Genomic DNA, 17,654 nt, shown 5'->3' on the forward strand with positions numbered 1-17,654 from the left:
CACAGTCTTTCTAGGGTTAATCCATAGTATGAATATTTACTCATTAAATCATAGGAAATCAACCAAACAATGAGACTATAGAAACATTTAATCTGTTTTCTTTCTTAAAGTATATGACAATCATTTTAAATATCGTGTTTAGTCGCGTACTTGTCGTTTCGCATTATAGTCGCACCTTAAGTTTGAAGTAAAAATATTCGCCAAAAAGTTTCCCCGCATAAAAGTCGCAGTCTACGGAATTTTTGTCCTTGTGAATGAGATTTCCTTCGAAATTGTTTACCTTGCGCGAATCCGAGCAAAAGAAGTTTTCGTGTTTACTGACACGTAATATCGTGACCCATCTGTCAATAGAGATCAAGTAACCTACTTCCATCCTCCATTTTATGTTGACACAATGCTGTATGCATCAAAATTCAAAAGTGTTTTGATAATAGCGATAATTGAACGGCAGATTTTCTCGTGTAATACGTAGTCTGTTGGATTTTCACATTAAAAATTGGTACAAAAGGTGCGACTATTACGCGGTAGTTTTTGCCCTACTGTATCATAGTGTCGACTATTACACGAGTAAACACGCTAGTTTTTGCCCTACTATATCATACTGTATTTGCAATCTGATAACTACATCTATAGGAGCTAGGTAGGTGAGTATTGTACCGATATTTAAGCTAAATTATGGCGGCTCATCTCTAACGTAATATCGTGACGTTTCTCTCGATTATTTTAATAGCACTAAAACACTGTACGAAAATCTGACAACTAGATCTCCTGTGCTAGTGATAAAGTAAGTGATAATGTAGAAGGCTTACCTAGCTTCTTTCATTCGATGTGCATCCGCTGTTCCAGTACAAGTAAAATCTTCAATATATTTATGAAGTAAGTCACTGCTACTACAATCTACATTTGGTTTACAAACAGATATAAAATGAGGTCTCAATCGACCTATCGTGTATTTGGCAATGTCTGTCGTTAGCTGCGAACAAGCTGCTCCGAAGCCAAACACCCCAATTTCTCTGTAACATCTCCACATCCACGGAGGAACAGCAAAACCTGCAAGTCTCACTTCTTCTCGTTGAGACGTTTGTCGGCAATGGCAGTATTCTGTTATCACCATCTAAGAAAACAAAGAATTGACAATTAGTACTACACACAATTTAACCCTCTTCAATAAATAAAATGTATAATATGTCCTAATGTTAAGACAACGAACATCTTAATTTGATTTATTATTATTTTGCCAGTATATTTATCCAGTGATATAATTTCAGAAGGTCTATTGCTCCCTTCATCTACCACGATGTACGTTGCAAGATATTATACCAACAACTCGCATATCTAATAACTCAATAATAAATATGCAGAAATACACACCAGTTATGAGTTTTTCCTAGTAATTACATTTTGTTTTCTCGTAAAGATCTTATAGTTTCTATCAGGCACGTAGCCAAGAGGTGGGTCCGGGGGATACCGACCCTCCCTTCGAAACCAGAAATGAAAACAAATTAAGGATGAAACAAAAGAAACGAGAAAAAGAATAAATCATCGTTAAAAATAAAAAGCCACAGCAAGCGTTTTGTTACTCTTTCTTATGAGGAGCTTTGTGTGGAGGAAGCGGGGAAGGGGGGGGGGTTCAAGTTAAAAATGGATATTATTGTAACGGAGCATTCCGAATTCCATCTAGCTCCATGCTAATCCTATGGACTAGAAATGACGATCGATAAATGGGTTCGATCAGAAAGACTCTCACGTAGAAATTAATATGAGCTTGGCAACATAGATTCCAGTTACACTTGTTAAAGAAATTTTCAATTTCGCAGCAACACATCCATTTTACAGGATGTCTTTACTGCCAAAAGAGATCTCGTTTCTATCCTTGACGGCGTTAAACGAAGATAAGAAAAAGAAGAAAGAAGACAAATAGAATCGAATTCGAGTGACTTAGGAATACTATATATTTTTCAATATTTTAAAATATTTTACTCGAGAATTCTTCATATTTTGTTATTAAAATACTGGCCAACATATCCTCATTTTATTGTCCTAACAAATCAATATCGGTATGATGCCAGTAAAATAGTTTACACTGATCGAGCCCCTGGTGTGTAACCACAGTATTTATTCACCCCCAACCCTTCCATTACGAAATCCTGGCTAAACGAACAAATATAAGTTGTCAGTTTAGAATGATCAAGCCCCTCGTGTGATAACCACAGTATTTCGTCCCGGACTCCCCCCATTACGAAATCCTGGCTATGTGCCTGGTTTCTATGTATTTAATATTGCATTACTAGATATGCGAGTTCTTGGTAATAAGATCTTTCAACGTAGCCTATATCGTGACAGATAAAAGGAACAGTAGAGTTCTTTAAATTATATCACTGGATAAAAATACAGACAAATAATAACATTAAGTTTTATTATGAAGTTAATATACATGAGACGTTTTCCATTTTGGGTGTAAATTTGGTCTTTGGTCCACAGTGTTAAAGGTAGGTTTTATGATGTAGGGAAAAACAATTACCGCAAGGCTTTTAAGACTCAATTAAAAGATGGCAAACGTATTCACTATATTAAAATGGAAAATCAATTAAAAAGCAATCCTGAGAAATTTTGGAGATATGTATCTAAGGGTAAAAATAAGACTGCAACTGGAATTGTAGTAAATGATTCTTTGGTTACCAACTGCGAATCGTTGGCAAATTTATTTGCAGAGTACTTCGCATCAGACTACCAGACATTTTCAAATATTAGCAATACAAATAATTATTCATCATCATCACACACTTTCTGTGAAACGAAAATACATCCTATTACAACTAGAAATGTAAGAGATACTATGAAATCCTTAAAGACTAAATCTGCGTCAGGTATAGATGGAATACCTGTTTTTATTATAAAAGGTGTAGCTGACGTAATCCCACCAGTGTTAGCATCTTTGTTCAATTGGAGTTTAAATGAAAATATTTATCCTGAAACCTGAAAAATTGTAGCCGTAACACCAATACCTAAGACTAAAGGTGACAAAATAAATGATTATAGACCAATTTCTATAATAAATGTTATTCCTAAAATTTTTGAAAAAATAATGTACAACTATTTGTATAATGCTGTACGTGATCAGTTGGACATAAATCAACATGGGTTTATAAATGGTAAATCAGTTATTACAAATTTGGCATGCTTTGTTCATAGTTTGTTTTCTGTTATTCGATCGGCTGGTCAGACAGATGTTATTTACTTTGATTTTGCCAAACCTTTTGACAAATTACCTCATCACTTATTAATGCGTAAGTTATATAAGTACAAATTATCGAATCAAATAATAAAGTGGCTAAATTCGTACTTAAATAATAGGAAATTCAAAGTAAGGTATAACAGCTGTATGTCTTCTATTCATAATATAACATCTGGTGTGCCTCAAGGCTCTAATCTTGGTCCATTGTTGTTTTTGTTATATGTAAATGACCTACCTGAGAAGTTAAATTGTAGATATCTGATGTATGCAGATGACATAAAAATTTTTAAAGAAATTAAAACCTTTCAAGATCAAGTAACCCTATAAGATAATATTGAATTAGTGGTCAAGTGGTCTGAAAACAATTTTTTGCCTTTGAATATTACCAAAACTAAAGGTATAACTTTCTCAAGAAAAACTGATCTTTTGTATAATTACACAGTCGGTAAACAGAGAATCGATTTTGGAGTCTATGCCAAGAATTTAGGAATAATTTTAGATAACAAGTTATTATTCAACAAGCATTTACAGGTAATAACTTCTAAGGCTAGGAAGAACTTAGCTATGTTAAAATGTCTATGCCGTAATTTTTCGAATGTCAACACCTGTAAGACTTTGTACATTTGCAATGTGCGATCCCATTTGGAGTACGGCATTGTTATTTGGAATAGTGAAACTAAGTATTTTGTAAATACTATAGAATCTGTTCAAAACAATTTTTTGGCTTGGTTACGATGGAAGTTTAAAAACTTCAAAGATATGAGTCTGTCTTGTATATCTAAAGAACTTTATTTGTCACCTCTAACTGACAGGCGGTGTATTTTTGATTTGAGTTTCTTTCATAATATTCTTCAAGGTGTCTTTTCTATTGATGGTCTATGGTCCATGAGAATTCCATATCGCAATGTTAGAAATTTTGTACCTTTTGTTTCGAATGTTCCTACCCTGAAATGTTCAATTTATAAAACTATAGATACAGCCAATAAGTATTACTATGCTGTAGATATCTTTCAAAGTAATTTTGTTAAAATCCGTTCACAATTAATTAAAATTCTAAAGGATATATATATTTTTTTCTCAACTTGTAAGATGCCATTTGAGAATTTTTTAAAGTTTTTTTAACGATTTTTAGGTTGTTTTTCTTGCTCTCTCTTTCAACTTTCTTTCTCTTTTCCTATCATCTTTTTCTCTTTTATCCTTGCTTCTTTTTTGGATACTACACTTTTTTTTTCTTTATTTTTATCTTGGTTATGAGTTTTACATGCCATATGCTTATTTTGTATTCTTTGTCTTTTGAGTGAGTGTATTTTAATTAAGGTGTTAATTGATTTGAAAATTATGCTTATATTCTTTTATGATTTTCATGTATTTTCATTTGTAACTTTATATGTATGTTCCTTTTTAATATGTTATATACTTTTTCCCTATTGTATAATCATATCAATATATTATTATTTTAGTCTCATGACTGGGTGTACTTTGTTTGAGATGTACTTGGGATGATAATTATGTTTATTTGTTTTTTCATTATGATTTTCATTGTATGTTTATCTGTAATATCCATTGCATGCTTTTATGCATGTTTCATTTTTATGTTATGTTTAAATGTAAGCGCCCTATATTTGTATATTTTTTCTTGGGGGTACTTTGTGGCTGTAGCTGTTTGTCCCTAATAAACATTTAAACATTATTATTATTATTATTATTATTATTATTATTATTATAGTAGCAGTAGTAGTAGTAGTAGTACTAGAAGAAGAAGAACTTTATGACAAGCAAAGACTTGCAAATCCTTAATCTTAAAGTTTACTTGTCTTTGGTATATTTAATTAATATGATAAATAATATAGTTTAGCTTGGTAGGCACAAAACTTGCAGAAGTTTGACTAACATTTTATTTTTATTTTTTTTTACGCACATTTCTGGGCATTATTGATAACTACGGCCTGAAGCCCGGCACGTATAAGGAATGATGTCCCTCGCCGAACACACTATCCGGGGAAGAAAGCGGCTTAGGACCTGTATATTAAGTCATCCCAGAATTTGCCTAGTGAGAATGAGGAAACCCCAGGAGAAACCTCACTCAGGATGGTTAGCCTGAAAAAGCTGTTACACTTTTTCGACCAAGTGTCCCTGCTGGAAATCGATTCCGGGACCGCTAGCACCAAGCGCGAAAGCATTAGTCACTGTGCTACACTTCTTTCAAATGAAACTTTAATTATGTTGTTTCTAAAATTGTATTTTAGAAAACTGACTATTCTCATTTCAATCTTAATTTAATTTTTGGATTTAATGAATTTGTATATTTTAATATTCTGATAAGGGCCTAAACTTGTTTAGTTGACACTTATATAATTTCATTGCTAATATTAGTTCAATTTTTTTTACATACTGTATCGAATTATATATCGATTGACTTTTACAAAACGGTGTATTTTTGCCCAAGAGATGTTTATAGTACAAAAAATAATTATATTAATAATTTACTTATTTATTTTCTGTGTTTTATCAGCAAAGCTTGTCCCCGTAAAATCAATCAGTTTTAAAATTACCGATCATATTTTAAGGAAAATACTAATACTTTTTTTATTATTATTATTCTAAGAAGGAACCAGAACCATTACTCTTTCTTCATTAAATTTACTCAGTAATGATACAGACTCGATTAATAAGCTTTACAACTAAATAGTTATGTTCCTCTAACAAAGATACTTACAAAAATGAAATGGTGTCTGTCTGGTTACAAATAATTAAATTATTCATCAAATAACCAAAAATTCAAACTCAATTTGCAATCAATTACTTCAAACGTAACGTAGGAAATGTTATAGTTATGTTTCGTTCTTTTGTACTTTCATTTTATCGCTTTATTGTTCTTACAGTTTATTTCGTACGTTCTTATCGCGTAAATACATAGATTTGGAGGAAGAAAGAACATTACTTATCACTTCCGATGTAAAGAAAACTCCGAAATATTTTATCAGCAGCGGCACATCTATAGAAAACAACAAAGAAGGAAAAAGACCCAAGTTATATCCGTGTTTAAATTTGTTAAAGAAAAGAAAAAATGCTTGAAAAATATAAAGTACACTTCTAAAGTATAGTTTTAACTTGAACGGTATTGGGAGTGTAATTTTCATCTCAAGGACATCGAGAACTATGGATTTGACACTAATATTGGTAGCTTTCGACTTTTTTTTTTATTTTTACATGTCAACTCCTTCTCACTCTCATACGGGTGTTAATGGGGACTAAATGTGGACAAATGACATGGGTAGTGTCACTATTCATCTCAGCAACCCTGAAAGCTATGGATTCAACACTAATATCGGTCATGTTTGATCATTTTCATATCACCCCTCCCACTCCCCATAGATATGCTAGAGGAAGTTTTATGCTCGCATTATTCTTTTCCAGATTGTAAGTAACGTGTATCATGTTTGGTTAAAATTGTTCCAGGTGTCCTTTTCTTATACATAGTGGCGGCGATACAGGGGGCGAGGAAGGGCGACCGCCATCCCAATATTTTTTTCTCCCCCCCCCCTTCAACCCATTTTTCTATGTACAACCGGTTAATAATAATAATAATAATAATAATAATAATAATAATAATAATAATAATAATAATAATATACAACGATAATAATAATATTTAAAGCAAAATAAGTGTGGTTGGCTTGCCTTTCCAAAATGTTTATTGCCTCCCCTCTTGATTCCCACTATTATGAGCCTAGCACCGCCATTGCTTATACAGCGTAAAACGGAAGGACAGTCAAAGTTGATATGTAAAATGAAGTATTGTTTTAATTGCTATTAAACTAAAATTTCTAAATCGACCAAATGCCTGTGTTTAATACCCGATAATGCACGCAGGGATATACATTAACGTCAAGCAGGTATCCAACAGCCCAAGTAGCGACATCTATTAGCGTGACCGTTATTATTGGAGTTGATGTGACGCTCAGACTGACGCTTTTTGATGTTTATTATTCGGATAGAACAGTAATAATGGAAAGATTGTCTAGTAGAGGGAACCAACATTGTTACGGAAATACGAATATAAATAGAAGTTGCTTGTTGAAATACCCTTAGACATTGTGCTAGGTCTAAGTAGTTTGTCTTTAAATTAACGACTGCTATAAGGAAATCGAAGATAAGTAAAATAGCATGCAGAGCAAAGTCGATTGATTTAAATCACTTGAGTTTTTTAATAAAAATCGTTGATTTAAATTAAATTCAGAAATAAATTAATTGAAAGTGAAAATAAGTAAAATCCCGTCTGTTTTGTTATTTCAATTATGGAAGATAATGCATAATACAATGAGACTCAAATGTATGTACAGCCAGTGGTGCTATTCTAATCTTTTAACAACCGTTTCTCTCTCTCTCTCTCTCTCTCTCTATATATATATATATATATATATGGTGCCCCACCAGGAAAGTGTCATATTTTTAGGAATGATAGTGTTGGTCATGACAAGCAATCGATCGAGATATCGATGAAAAGAGCGTTCTATTCCGTACACATTGCTTCGATGGTATATATCTCGAGAACTAATCAAGACATTGGAGTCACTCAAAAACATATTGCAGTTAGGTAGCACACGTACCCCTCTTTATCCCTTATGACACTTCGTAATGCAAGGCTCAACCCCTCCCCCTTTGTTACGTAACGTATTTTCATTTTTGTTTTTCACCAATTTTGCTTTTTTGGGGGGTTATCGCAATAAAAAATATAATAAAGGCAGACCTTTTCATTACAAAATACTTGTATTTTGAATATATTTGTATTTTTTTCGCCACAAATCAAAGTATTAGAAAATGGTAGTACCGTAATAATATTTTAACCCCATAGGGTTGTTTAATTAACTAGTCTTAATTCTTCGAAATCCCATACTGCCGTTTTCGCAAGGAGATCGACCTAACCTGTTGTCACCGATGATTGGCAAGGAGGAAGTGTTGCAGGGAGATACAGGTGAAACACGATCTAGCTATTTTCTAGAATCCAGGATGTTTCCTGTATTTGAAGTTTCCCAAAATCGACGATAAAAAGAAGTTCTCTTTCCTGTAGATCACAGATTCGACGTGGCTGCACACGTGGAACAGGGACATCTCGTTTGTGAACAAGCTTTCGGACATCTTCTTTGGACTTCAGTTTACCCCCCCCCCCACCTTTTCAAATTCTTCTTGTCCTAAATCAGTGCCAAAATGCGAATAAGCTCCATTTCCCTTGGAAAATTCAAATCTAAAGATAAAAAAATTAGGATGAGATGAATATTCGACAAATTCGGTTTTGAACGTCATATTTTGCTTGGATCGTTCTGTCGCGGAAAATATTATTTCACGAAAAGAGTTTCTTCTGTTTCACATGCGAAACCCCTTGGAAGAATAGAGTGGGTAATAATTCAAATCAAAAGTTTTAAATCTATTCTCAGCAATAGCAATACGAGTGAAAACGCGAGGTCATTTTTAAGCGGTAGTAACGATCTCTAACAACTAACTCCAGAAAAGCATGTACCGTAAATGCATTGCACCGATAGCCACAAAATAGGGCTTTATTGTGTTGTAACACCGCAGGGTTCGTCACCAGTCATGCTGGTGTCTAGTAGCACCTTTAAATCCCTTCTGCATGTTCTTAATTTTCCAAAACATAAATATTTATTTATGAAAATGAAAATAAGTGAATAAAATTATTTGTTTTAATAATTGTATATAAACCTGAGAATAAAAATAAAGATCACAGAAAAAACACGTTACCTAACAAAGAGGGTAACCCCTCCTCCCTCGTGTCATACTTCGTAACGGAAGGTCCAACCCCCTCTCCTCCTTTGCCGTGTTACATAATATGTTGGTGACTCCTTAGATACTTATCACATTCATTACACACAGATCTCAATATCCCGAACAAAATCCCGGAATTCATATTGAAGTTTCTATCTGTCCATTCAAATTTCTGTCTGCCCATTGAATTGAAACAATGCAAAGTTGTTTGCTTTCCCAATACAAGCGAGCGGAAAAACTACAGAGGTGTTTTCACTAATTTGTTTGGCTTCTTTCTTTCACTCTTGGTTAGTTCATGCGTGTGTGTGTTTACGTCTGGGTATAACAAACGGTTCTGCGAACTCGAAATATTTTAACAACCGGTTCTAGCGAACCGGTGCGAACTGGCTGAATAGCACCACTGTGTACAGCACAGTAGGAAGTTTCATGAAGAGAATGATTAGGGAAAATCCTGTTTTGAACGGGTAACGGAGCAATCCTGTTTTCTTCCCGTAACATAGGATTTGTATATCGTAACATAGGATTTGTAAATCGTAACTATTCCATCGGAGAAATCATCATTCCACATTTAAGACGGAAATTCTTTTGTGTGCGCGTCTGTTTGTTTGTTCTCAGATAATAGGGTCGTATTTAGAGAGATCCGATCTTCTTTCCGAAACTTTTTTTTTTTTTAGATTGTATAACTTTTGGCGAAATTTAAGTATTTTATATATATTTCGTGCCGCAAGCTAGTTCCAACTTTTTAAAATATGCCCCTGCCAAATATCGGTAACTCTTGTGAAAAAAAAAAAAGTGCTATATTGATAAACGTTGCTGTACTTTTTCAAGAAACATTCTTTGGGACTGAAATAGGTTAACGATTGGGGATTACTTCAACTCCAATAATTTCACTTTAAACGGCATAATTAGCATTTATTACTAATCCCTAATGTTTTTTCTTCAGTTTGCGACTTGTATTATACGAGGAGAAAGATTAAATAAAAAAATCGATTTAAATCCAAAAAATCAACAAAAATTATTAAAAAAAATCATGAATTTTTTCCACCCTGACGCAGAGCGATCATGCATTTTAAGTATATATATATATATATATATATATATATATATATATATATATATATATATATATATATATATATATATATTTACCTACTGTGATACAACATACATCTTTTATAATCTTTACTTTACAGTAAGCATTTCTTGGTAGTATTTTGCGACTGAAAGCCAACTTCTAGCATAACTATAAACACAAATGCTATTTGTAATCAAATTTTACGAATATTTCCGACAACAAAATGGTCAGATTGAAACAGCTCCGTGTACAGATCATTTAAATAAAACCACTTTATCCAAGTATTACGAATCTCACTAATCACAATCTAAAAGAAAATAAAAGTAAACTGAATTACTTACAGTAACTATAGGTAGGAAAAGTCCAACTATATACAGAACTGTATTCGTAATTGTAGAATCCTTGTAGGGATATCGAATTGATTCATCATCACAGTAAAAGCCTCTTTTATATGGTTCACCAAATAAGTAAAAAAATAAAATAGGAAATCCCACTGAAAAGAGAAAAAAAAAAACATATAATTAATATGTAACATAAATGTATATACAGCTACGGAATTATTGCAATCCCTTTACATAGATCTAGTACCTGAGTGTAAACAATTAATTTACAAGAGACATAAAAGAAATTTGGTGATATCTGTTCAAATGACGCAATTCTTCCGAAACAGTATATCTATGTTTATGGAAATACAGGACAGAGGTGCGACCATCAATGCTGATCGATGCATGATAATATTCTTGCATCGTTGCGGCAGAATAAGAGATGTAGTGTTCTAATTAAGATATTTTACCATAATAAATCTATTTGTCCTTAAATGAGAAGTGTCCATTCAGTGGCGGATCTAGCCCGGGGCCGGGGGGACCTAGGTCCCCCAATTTTTGAGTGACAAAAATAATCTAAGCTATTACTTATATATTTTTGTAAGTTTGTAGTACGTTTATACTATACCTATCATAGTTTGGGTTCTTGCTGCCCCCCCTCCCCCGCAGTTCTTCCCTTCTAGATCCGCCACTGTGTTCGTTAAAGAAATGTTGCATAAATTTAGATTACTCACAGCTCGTGTGGCAGCGTATGCATGATACAGTAAACGCATTAGTTACAAACGTAAATGTGAGCTATTCTTAGAATATAGCTACTGTTCTCAGTGTTCGAAGTACTGGGAATTATAGGGAAATCCTCCTCTGTAAGGAAACAAAAGTATCACTTGGGATGTATTTGTATGGATGTGTAATGCAAAATATAATGCTTTTGTGCTAATTTTAGTTTCAAGTACAAATAATGTCTTAATAACTTGGGTACAAGACTGTCATCTACTTTCGTAGTTTCGTGAAACTGAAAACTATCCCCACTACGAGTGAAAAATTGTACTTCTTTCTGACAGCACTATATTTTATGACTTTAGACTGGCCTTAACTTACTTACTGGTTTCATTTAAAACCAGGGTTGTTGGAATTTTCCCCAGCCCAAAATTCCCCAGTGGGTTTTATTGGGTAAAACCCACAATAAAACTCAAAAAAGCCCACCACAAAACTTGGATTGAAATATTACTCGTAATATGATTATAATTACTTTCTTTTAATCGTACTTCTTAGTGTAAGCCTAGATTCAAAATTGGCTTAATATATGTATTTACAACCAGAACAGAACAGAACACCATTGAAAACAAAAAAGGTTTGGGAATCATTCGAAACGAATTTTATTTGCGCTCGATCAAATTCGCTGTAATACTGTTCAACTGTAATCTATTATATAAAAATGAAAAGAATTTTGTTTGTCCGTGCAACACAGGAAACCGGTTAAACGTTTTGGAATGAATTTTTGGATGCAGCTATCACGTACTTCCAACTAGATGTTTAATCAGGTTACTTTGATTAAAATGAGGAGAGGGGATGGTCAAAATCTACGCGAAAATCTTAGTATATCTCGATTCTGTCAAGTTAGGAAGATGACATTTTTTATGTAAACTTACCACTAAAAGTAAGTGGACCCGTGTTCCAGTACTTTTGAGAGTTTCCATTTTAAGTGGGAAAGGAAAGCATTTTCTATAATTTGAAAGCGATTTTACCTATTGTTTCTGATCGCATCACACGAGAAATGGTTAAGAAGTTTGAAATAAATTTTTGAACATAAAGTAGTTAGTTCCTACTCAGAGCTAGGATTTTTATATTACTTTGATTCAAGGGCGCATCCTAGAAGAAGGAGTAGATGAAATTCAAAATTCATGTAAAAAAAAAAAAAAAGAAGAAGAAGAAGAAGAAGAAGAAGAAGGTGTCATGAGCTCGTCAAGTTAGGTAAACTTTTAATTAAAAATAAGCTGGTGTGTTGTAGTGTTTCTGAAAATTTCTGTTTTAAGGGGAGGGGGTGATTTTCGATGATTCCTTTGTTAACATTGAAAGCGATGTTGTCTATTGTTTGTGATCGCGTCACCGGAAATGCTTGAACAGTTTGAAATGAGTTTTAAAAGATATTTAGTACCTACCTCAAGCTGGGATATTATTATGTAACTTTCCTTAAAGGGCGTAAGGGAAGGGGAAGGTAACTTTCCTAAGGGGAAAAGGGGTTAAAAATTCATGCCAGAAATAGAATATCTTACTACACTTTCATTGATATGCGTATCCTAAGGGGCAGACGAGGTTCAAACATTTTCCTTGAGCCTAATTTTCTCCGTACAAAGAACGGGCACTTCAGCTAGTATGGAATCAAAAATAGTGCAGCCATATTTCCTTTGTTTTTGTTATATATTTGGGTATTAATATAAAGATATAAAATATCTTTGTCCCTGTGTCAGTTAATCAGAAATCGAGAACGCTTCACTTGAAAAAGGAAATTACTAAAGATATACCTCTATCTTCTCAACACTAACGGCAATCAGATCGTGGAACTCCCTAATTCTTCTTGCGTATCTGATGGAGTATGTGAAACAGTACAATTATTGTATGCTACAAAACTCCTTTAATCGTAAAATATATCGTAAGAAACCAAACTGACAACTGAAAATGAGAAAAAAAAAATCATTTCCAACATTTCAGTTCTTTAAAAAAAATCTAGAAAAACCACATTCATTCAATAGTCATTTTTTATCTCTGGCTCCTGAACTTGAGGTACTATCCCAGTATTTGCCCCGCGTGTTTAATTGAAATTCAGGACGGCTGGCTCAGTGATTTGAACCATAAGTGTAAGAGGGGATTTTATTCCTTTCTGTATTACGTAAAACTATTGACCTCTTTGTTACTCTAGAAAATTGTGTACTTCCTTCTTACTAGAAATCAAAATATAAGCGAGTGTCAATGGTGCAAAGTGTGTCTCACGAAACGCGTATGGGACTTCATGGATTCCTTGTGCATTATTATTATTATTATTATTATTATTATTATTATTATTATTATTATTATTATTATTATTATTATTTGTTATTTCTAAGTTTAGTTCAATGTCTCATGATTATGTACCACGGCTAAGGGAGACTGTAATTATATGGATAAAATAGTGGTATGACGAAACCAGCCCGAGAAACCTATGCACACGATATTTGTCTACCACAAAACACACTTAGTAGAAGCTGAGATCGAACTAGGAACCCGCGCTAGACGTGAACTACCGCAGACTCACAAGGGAATTCCATAGTTTCGTGTGTACAGTAGAACATATATGCTTAAAAGGTATATTAAGTAGGAATATGGCTTTAAATATACGTACAAAATTTAATAAAACCCAATATTACCGAATAAAGCCCACTGGGCTGTTTTTTTTTTTTTTTTTTTTTTAATTGGGTTTTCACAACCCTGTTAAAAGCAAAAGTAACTCAATAACAACATGCAATATTATTATTAGGTACGGAAGATGGAGATAGAACCAACCAGTCAACTATGACAGTTTATAGATTTCTTGAAGGAAGGTCTGTAATAGTTGTCTGCCATGTAATCCTAGTTTCTGGATCGAAGTTTGGTTGAACTGCTTGATCAAATGAAGAAACATTTTCAAATTGCAGAAAGTATTTTCTGTGCTAAATACGATTAGCTAAGAATAATCTTGTCTTTACAAAGAGGTTACTAAAGCGTTGGTTGTAAAAGAACACTGTCCGTATCAAAGTGTCCGTAAAAGGATGGGTTCTCTCCCGTAATAGTACGGTACAAATATTTTTGCCAGGAGAAAAAAGTTCGTCCACATTATGGACGATTCACTGTACTTACTTACAAAATCTTTTGAGATTTCCATGATACTGAGGTTATTATTTTACCACAGCTATTTATATCCATGTAGGGATACGCCTTGTCACGGCCCCAAACTCGATCTGAGAATGAAATAAGTCACAGAAATTTCTACACAGAATAAATAACCTATTGAATGTCTACTGTCTGTCAAACAAGTAAATGTATACATATTTGCGAGTCTGATATCCCTACACCGACTAATGTGGAGAATATGAGAATTAAATTAGACAAAGCTATAGTTTTGTGAAGTGGAAGTCATTGTGTAAAAGAACAGAAGTTGTAAATACAAATAATGTATAGTGTAGATGAGTGATGACAATATAAGAGTAATAGGAAAGAATCTACGAAACAGAAAAATATCATAGAAGGTTCCAAGTGAGGACACACAATCAATAACAACGTATTCAGAGCGAAGTAGTCGTGGGTGGTCTAATAGTTAAGACAGCCGAGTACGAACCCGAACGATCATAGTTTGAATTCATTCAAAATGATTTTTTTTCTTTTACGATTCTTCATAAGTCAAACTTTTAATATTTGACTCGAAAGTAAAGGAACTGATATTGTCATTAACAATATAATTTTGAAGACGAAAACTTAGTTTGCATGATAATGAAAACAGAAAGGTTTATTTAGAGCAGTAGTGGGAAACCAGCGGACTTCCCGAAGCCTATTATTATATAAGGAAATTAAATATATTCTAATACACTTACGAAAAAGTAAATGAATGATGAATGTTCTTTCTTCATAATTTAATGTGTTTTAGATTTATACATTTTAAGCAAATTGTTACCTAATAACTGTAAAATAACAAAAACTATGTATGTTCAAAACTATCATAGATATGCATCTTCTTGGGAAATGGAGATTATCAATGTTAGTCCAGTAAAGATAGCCCATTTTTCTGCCAAGAAAGGAACAAATTAGTAACAAGCTGAAAATTGGTATGGAAGTAGGGGGATGTGTCAGGAATAACATACTAAAAGTCCCCTAAAATCCCACTGTAGCTTTTCCCGTAATTTTGAAAAATGTCCGCCATCTGTACACGACGACAAGGAATTTATGGAAATCGTCACCCTTTATGCTTATTACTCTAGCCACCGTTCTAATTATCACAAAGCCATGAATCCTATATGGTTGGAAAGCGTGAAAGACAGAAAATCTAAGTAAATAACATATATGCCCATCGTGCTAAATTTCTAGAAGAAGAGGAAGAAGAAAACAGCTTTTTTATTTTAAAAAGATATATTTTCAGAAATCATGAGAGGTTTGCCACACTGACAGTTATTGCACACTAATGAAACAACACCAACAGATGTCCTTGATATTTATCTCAATCATAGCCAACAATGACACAAATCGGTGCAGTACAAGCCGAGAAAAAATATAACTAATGTTACTCTCTGACCTCTTTGTGCGAAAGTGCATAAGGTGACGTAAACTTTCACGGTTCTAGTCACCTTCTTTTATCACATAGGACTAAGAGTTATATATCATTGGAAATCTTAAGAAACGTAAATTCGAACGAGGTAACATACTAATCAAGCCCAATTGTGGAAGAAGCGCAAAACCCAAAATTTCGGGACAAAACGTAATTTTCGCACAAATTCTTTACAACTTACAACACTAACAATTATCGTATGTTAACAAAACTCAGCCACCGTTTTCACTATCATCATTATTAATTTACTTCTAAAATCGCGCACGTTTTTCCCAATGGAGTAAGCTTTTATGACACATAGTTTTACATCAATTAAATATAGGACAACAATTATTTATTGACAGCATTAGAAATTAGCAGAAATTGGTAGTCTCCTATTCATAGGAAAATCGTAATTCACACTTAAAATCACTCTCAACTACAATAGTCATTTGAATGTTATTTCCTAAAAATTTCTTGTTTATAACTAGAATGCAGTTTTCCTCCTAGTATTCTTCAAATCAACTTAGTATTTACATTAGACGTTAGTATGCACTTTAAGAACATTTTTGTAATTAGTTCATTCGGACTTATTTTATTAGAAATCAATGAGGTTATCATTATCTCGTTCATGTCTATGGTCTTCATCATTTGGTTTTGCATTCATAGATCCAATTCCTCGACACTGACATAAATTAGAGCACACAACTCCTGCTTTCCGAGAACCGTACATACTTTCACAGCCCTTTTTACAGTTACATGATATTACACGGAGCGGGTTCTTGGTCATTCTTGCTGGTACGAAAATACCTCCTAATATTGTCCATCCATATTCAGTCGCTCGCAAATCATTTTCATGGTACAATTGAACCTGATGATATGGTGTTTCGTAGCATCACTGGTGGGTGGCAATTTTGCCAATTGTATTTCGTTCTGTATGGGGAGCGACTTACTGCAAGGATGTATGAATGATACTGGAATTCATCCAGTAAGGTTACTATTGCTGGAGATTCGTAGTAGTAGAAATGATGTGCCAGCTTTATAGATTGTACACTAGCATTATCATGGTTCAAAATATCAAGTGATCGGCATAAATCTTCCCGTTTTTGAAGTAATCGCAATGGCTTTTTCTTTCCCTGTCGATACAAACCTCATGATGTGTCGCATCCAGTTAAAACATGGTAACTGAGCAAAACAGTTAGTATATTTTTCTGTGTATCTTACAACTTCTTAGTACTAAATTCTTTACTCACGTCTTGTCCACGTCCAAGCTTTCGAAATGTGATGTCGTACTGATTATTACCTGTTCAAATAAAATGATTAAAATGTCAACATCCTCACCAATTACTACGACGTGTCTACAAGGATTTAAAGACTTGGCTCCTGCAGTTTTAGCTATAAGTGCGTCAGCATTACTTCTTGCTTGCTGGGTTTGAATTCCAGCTTGTGTCAGATGAACCATCAACTCACGGGCGAAACAATCCTTATTTTTGGAATTACCTAAGAATTTATCTTTTTTTGTTAATGCGGTTTTATTTGTGAATAACACCAAAGCTGATTGAACCTTTAACTCACGTTGCTCCCGCTCAGCTGCTTTTGTACAGTTTTGAGTGCAATACCCATAGAAAAAATAATTGTTGCTTTCGTTCCTGAGTTTGTGAGTACATAGGACACGTAAGAGTTGTGCACGTCAAGGTATGTTCCATGTTGTGGCCAAACAACATGATGTAGAAGCAAGCCTCCATCTATAACGTACACAGTTTTTTTCAATTTGAGTTTTAAAATTTGTCCGATATTCAAACATGTCGTACAAAGCGGACTTTTCCGTTTTTCTCATGGACATTTCTGTGAAGAGAGAAAGTGAATAGGGTGCAAGATCGTAAGCAAAACACTGTTGGAGTTCTTTTTCGGATTTCTACTCATATGATTCAG

General features: G+C 33.6%; 1 protein-coding gene across 1 annotated transcript in view; it reads right to left on the minus strand.

The window, feature by feature from the left end:
- Positions 1 to 785: 785 nt before the first annotated feature.
- LOC145673414 (putative phosphatidate phosphatase) overlaps positions 786 to 17,654 on the minus strand; it is a 59,847-nt gene continuing 42,978 nt past the window's right edge. Inside the window, exons 2-3 of the mRNA XM_081743100.1 lie at positions 10,433 to 10,584; positions 786 to 1,114 (exon numbers count right to left, since the gene is read on the minus strand). Of these exons, the coding sequence (XP_081599226.1) occupies positions 806 to 1,114; positions 10,433 to 10,584 (461 nt within the window). The 3' untranslated portion in view covers positions 786 to 805. The remainder of the gene's footprint in view (positions 1,115 to 10,432; positions 10,585 to 17,654) is intronic.

Source organism: Thermobia domestica, chromosome 16 (genome assembly GCF_964235325.1).
Source record: "Thermobia domestica chromosome 16, izTheDome1.hap1.1, whole genome shotgun sequence".
Taxonomy (NCBI): domain Eukaryota; kingdom Metazoa; phylum Arthropoda; class Insecta; order Zygentoma; family Lepismatidae; genus Thermobia; species Thermobia domestica.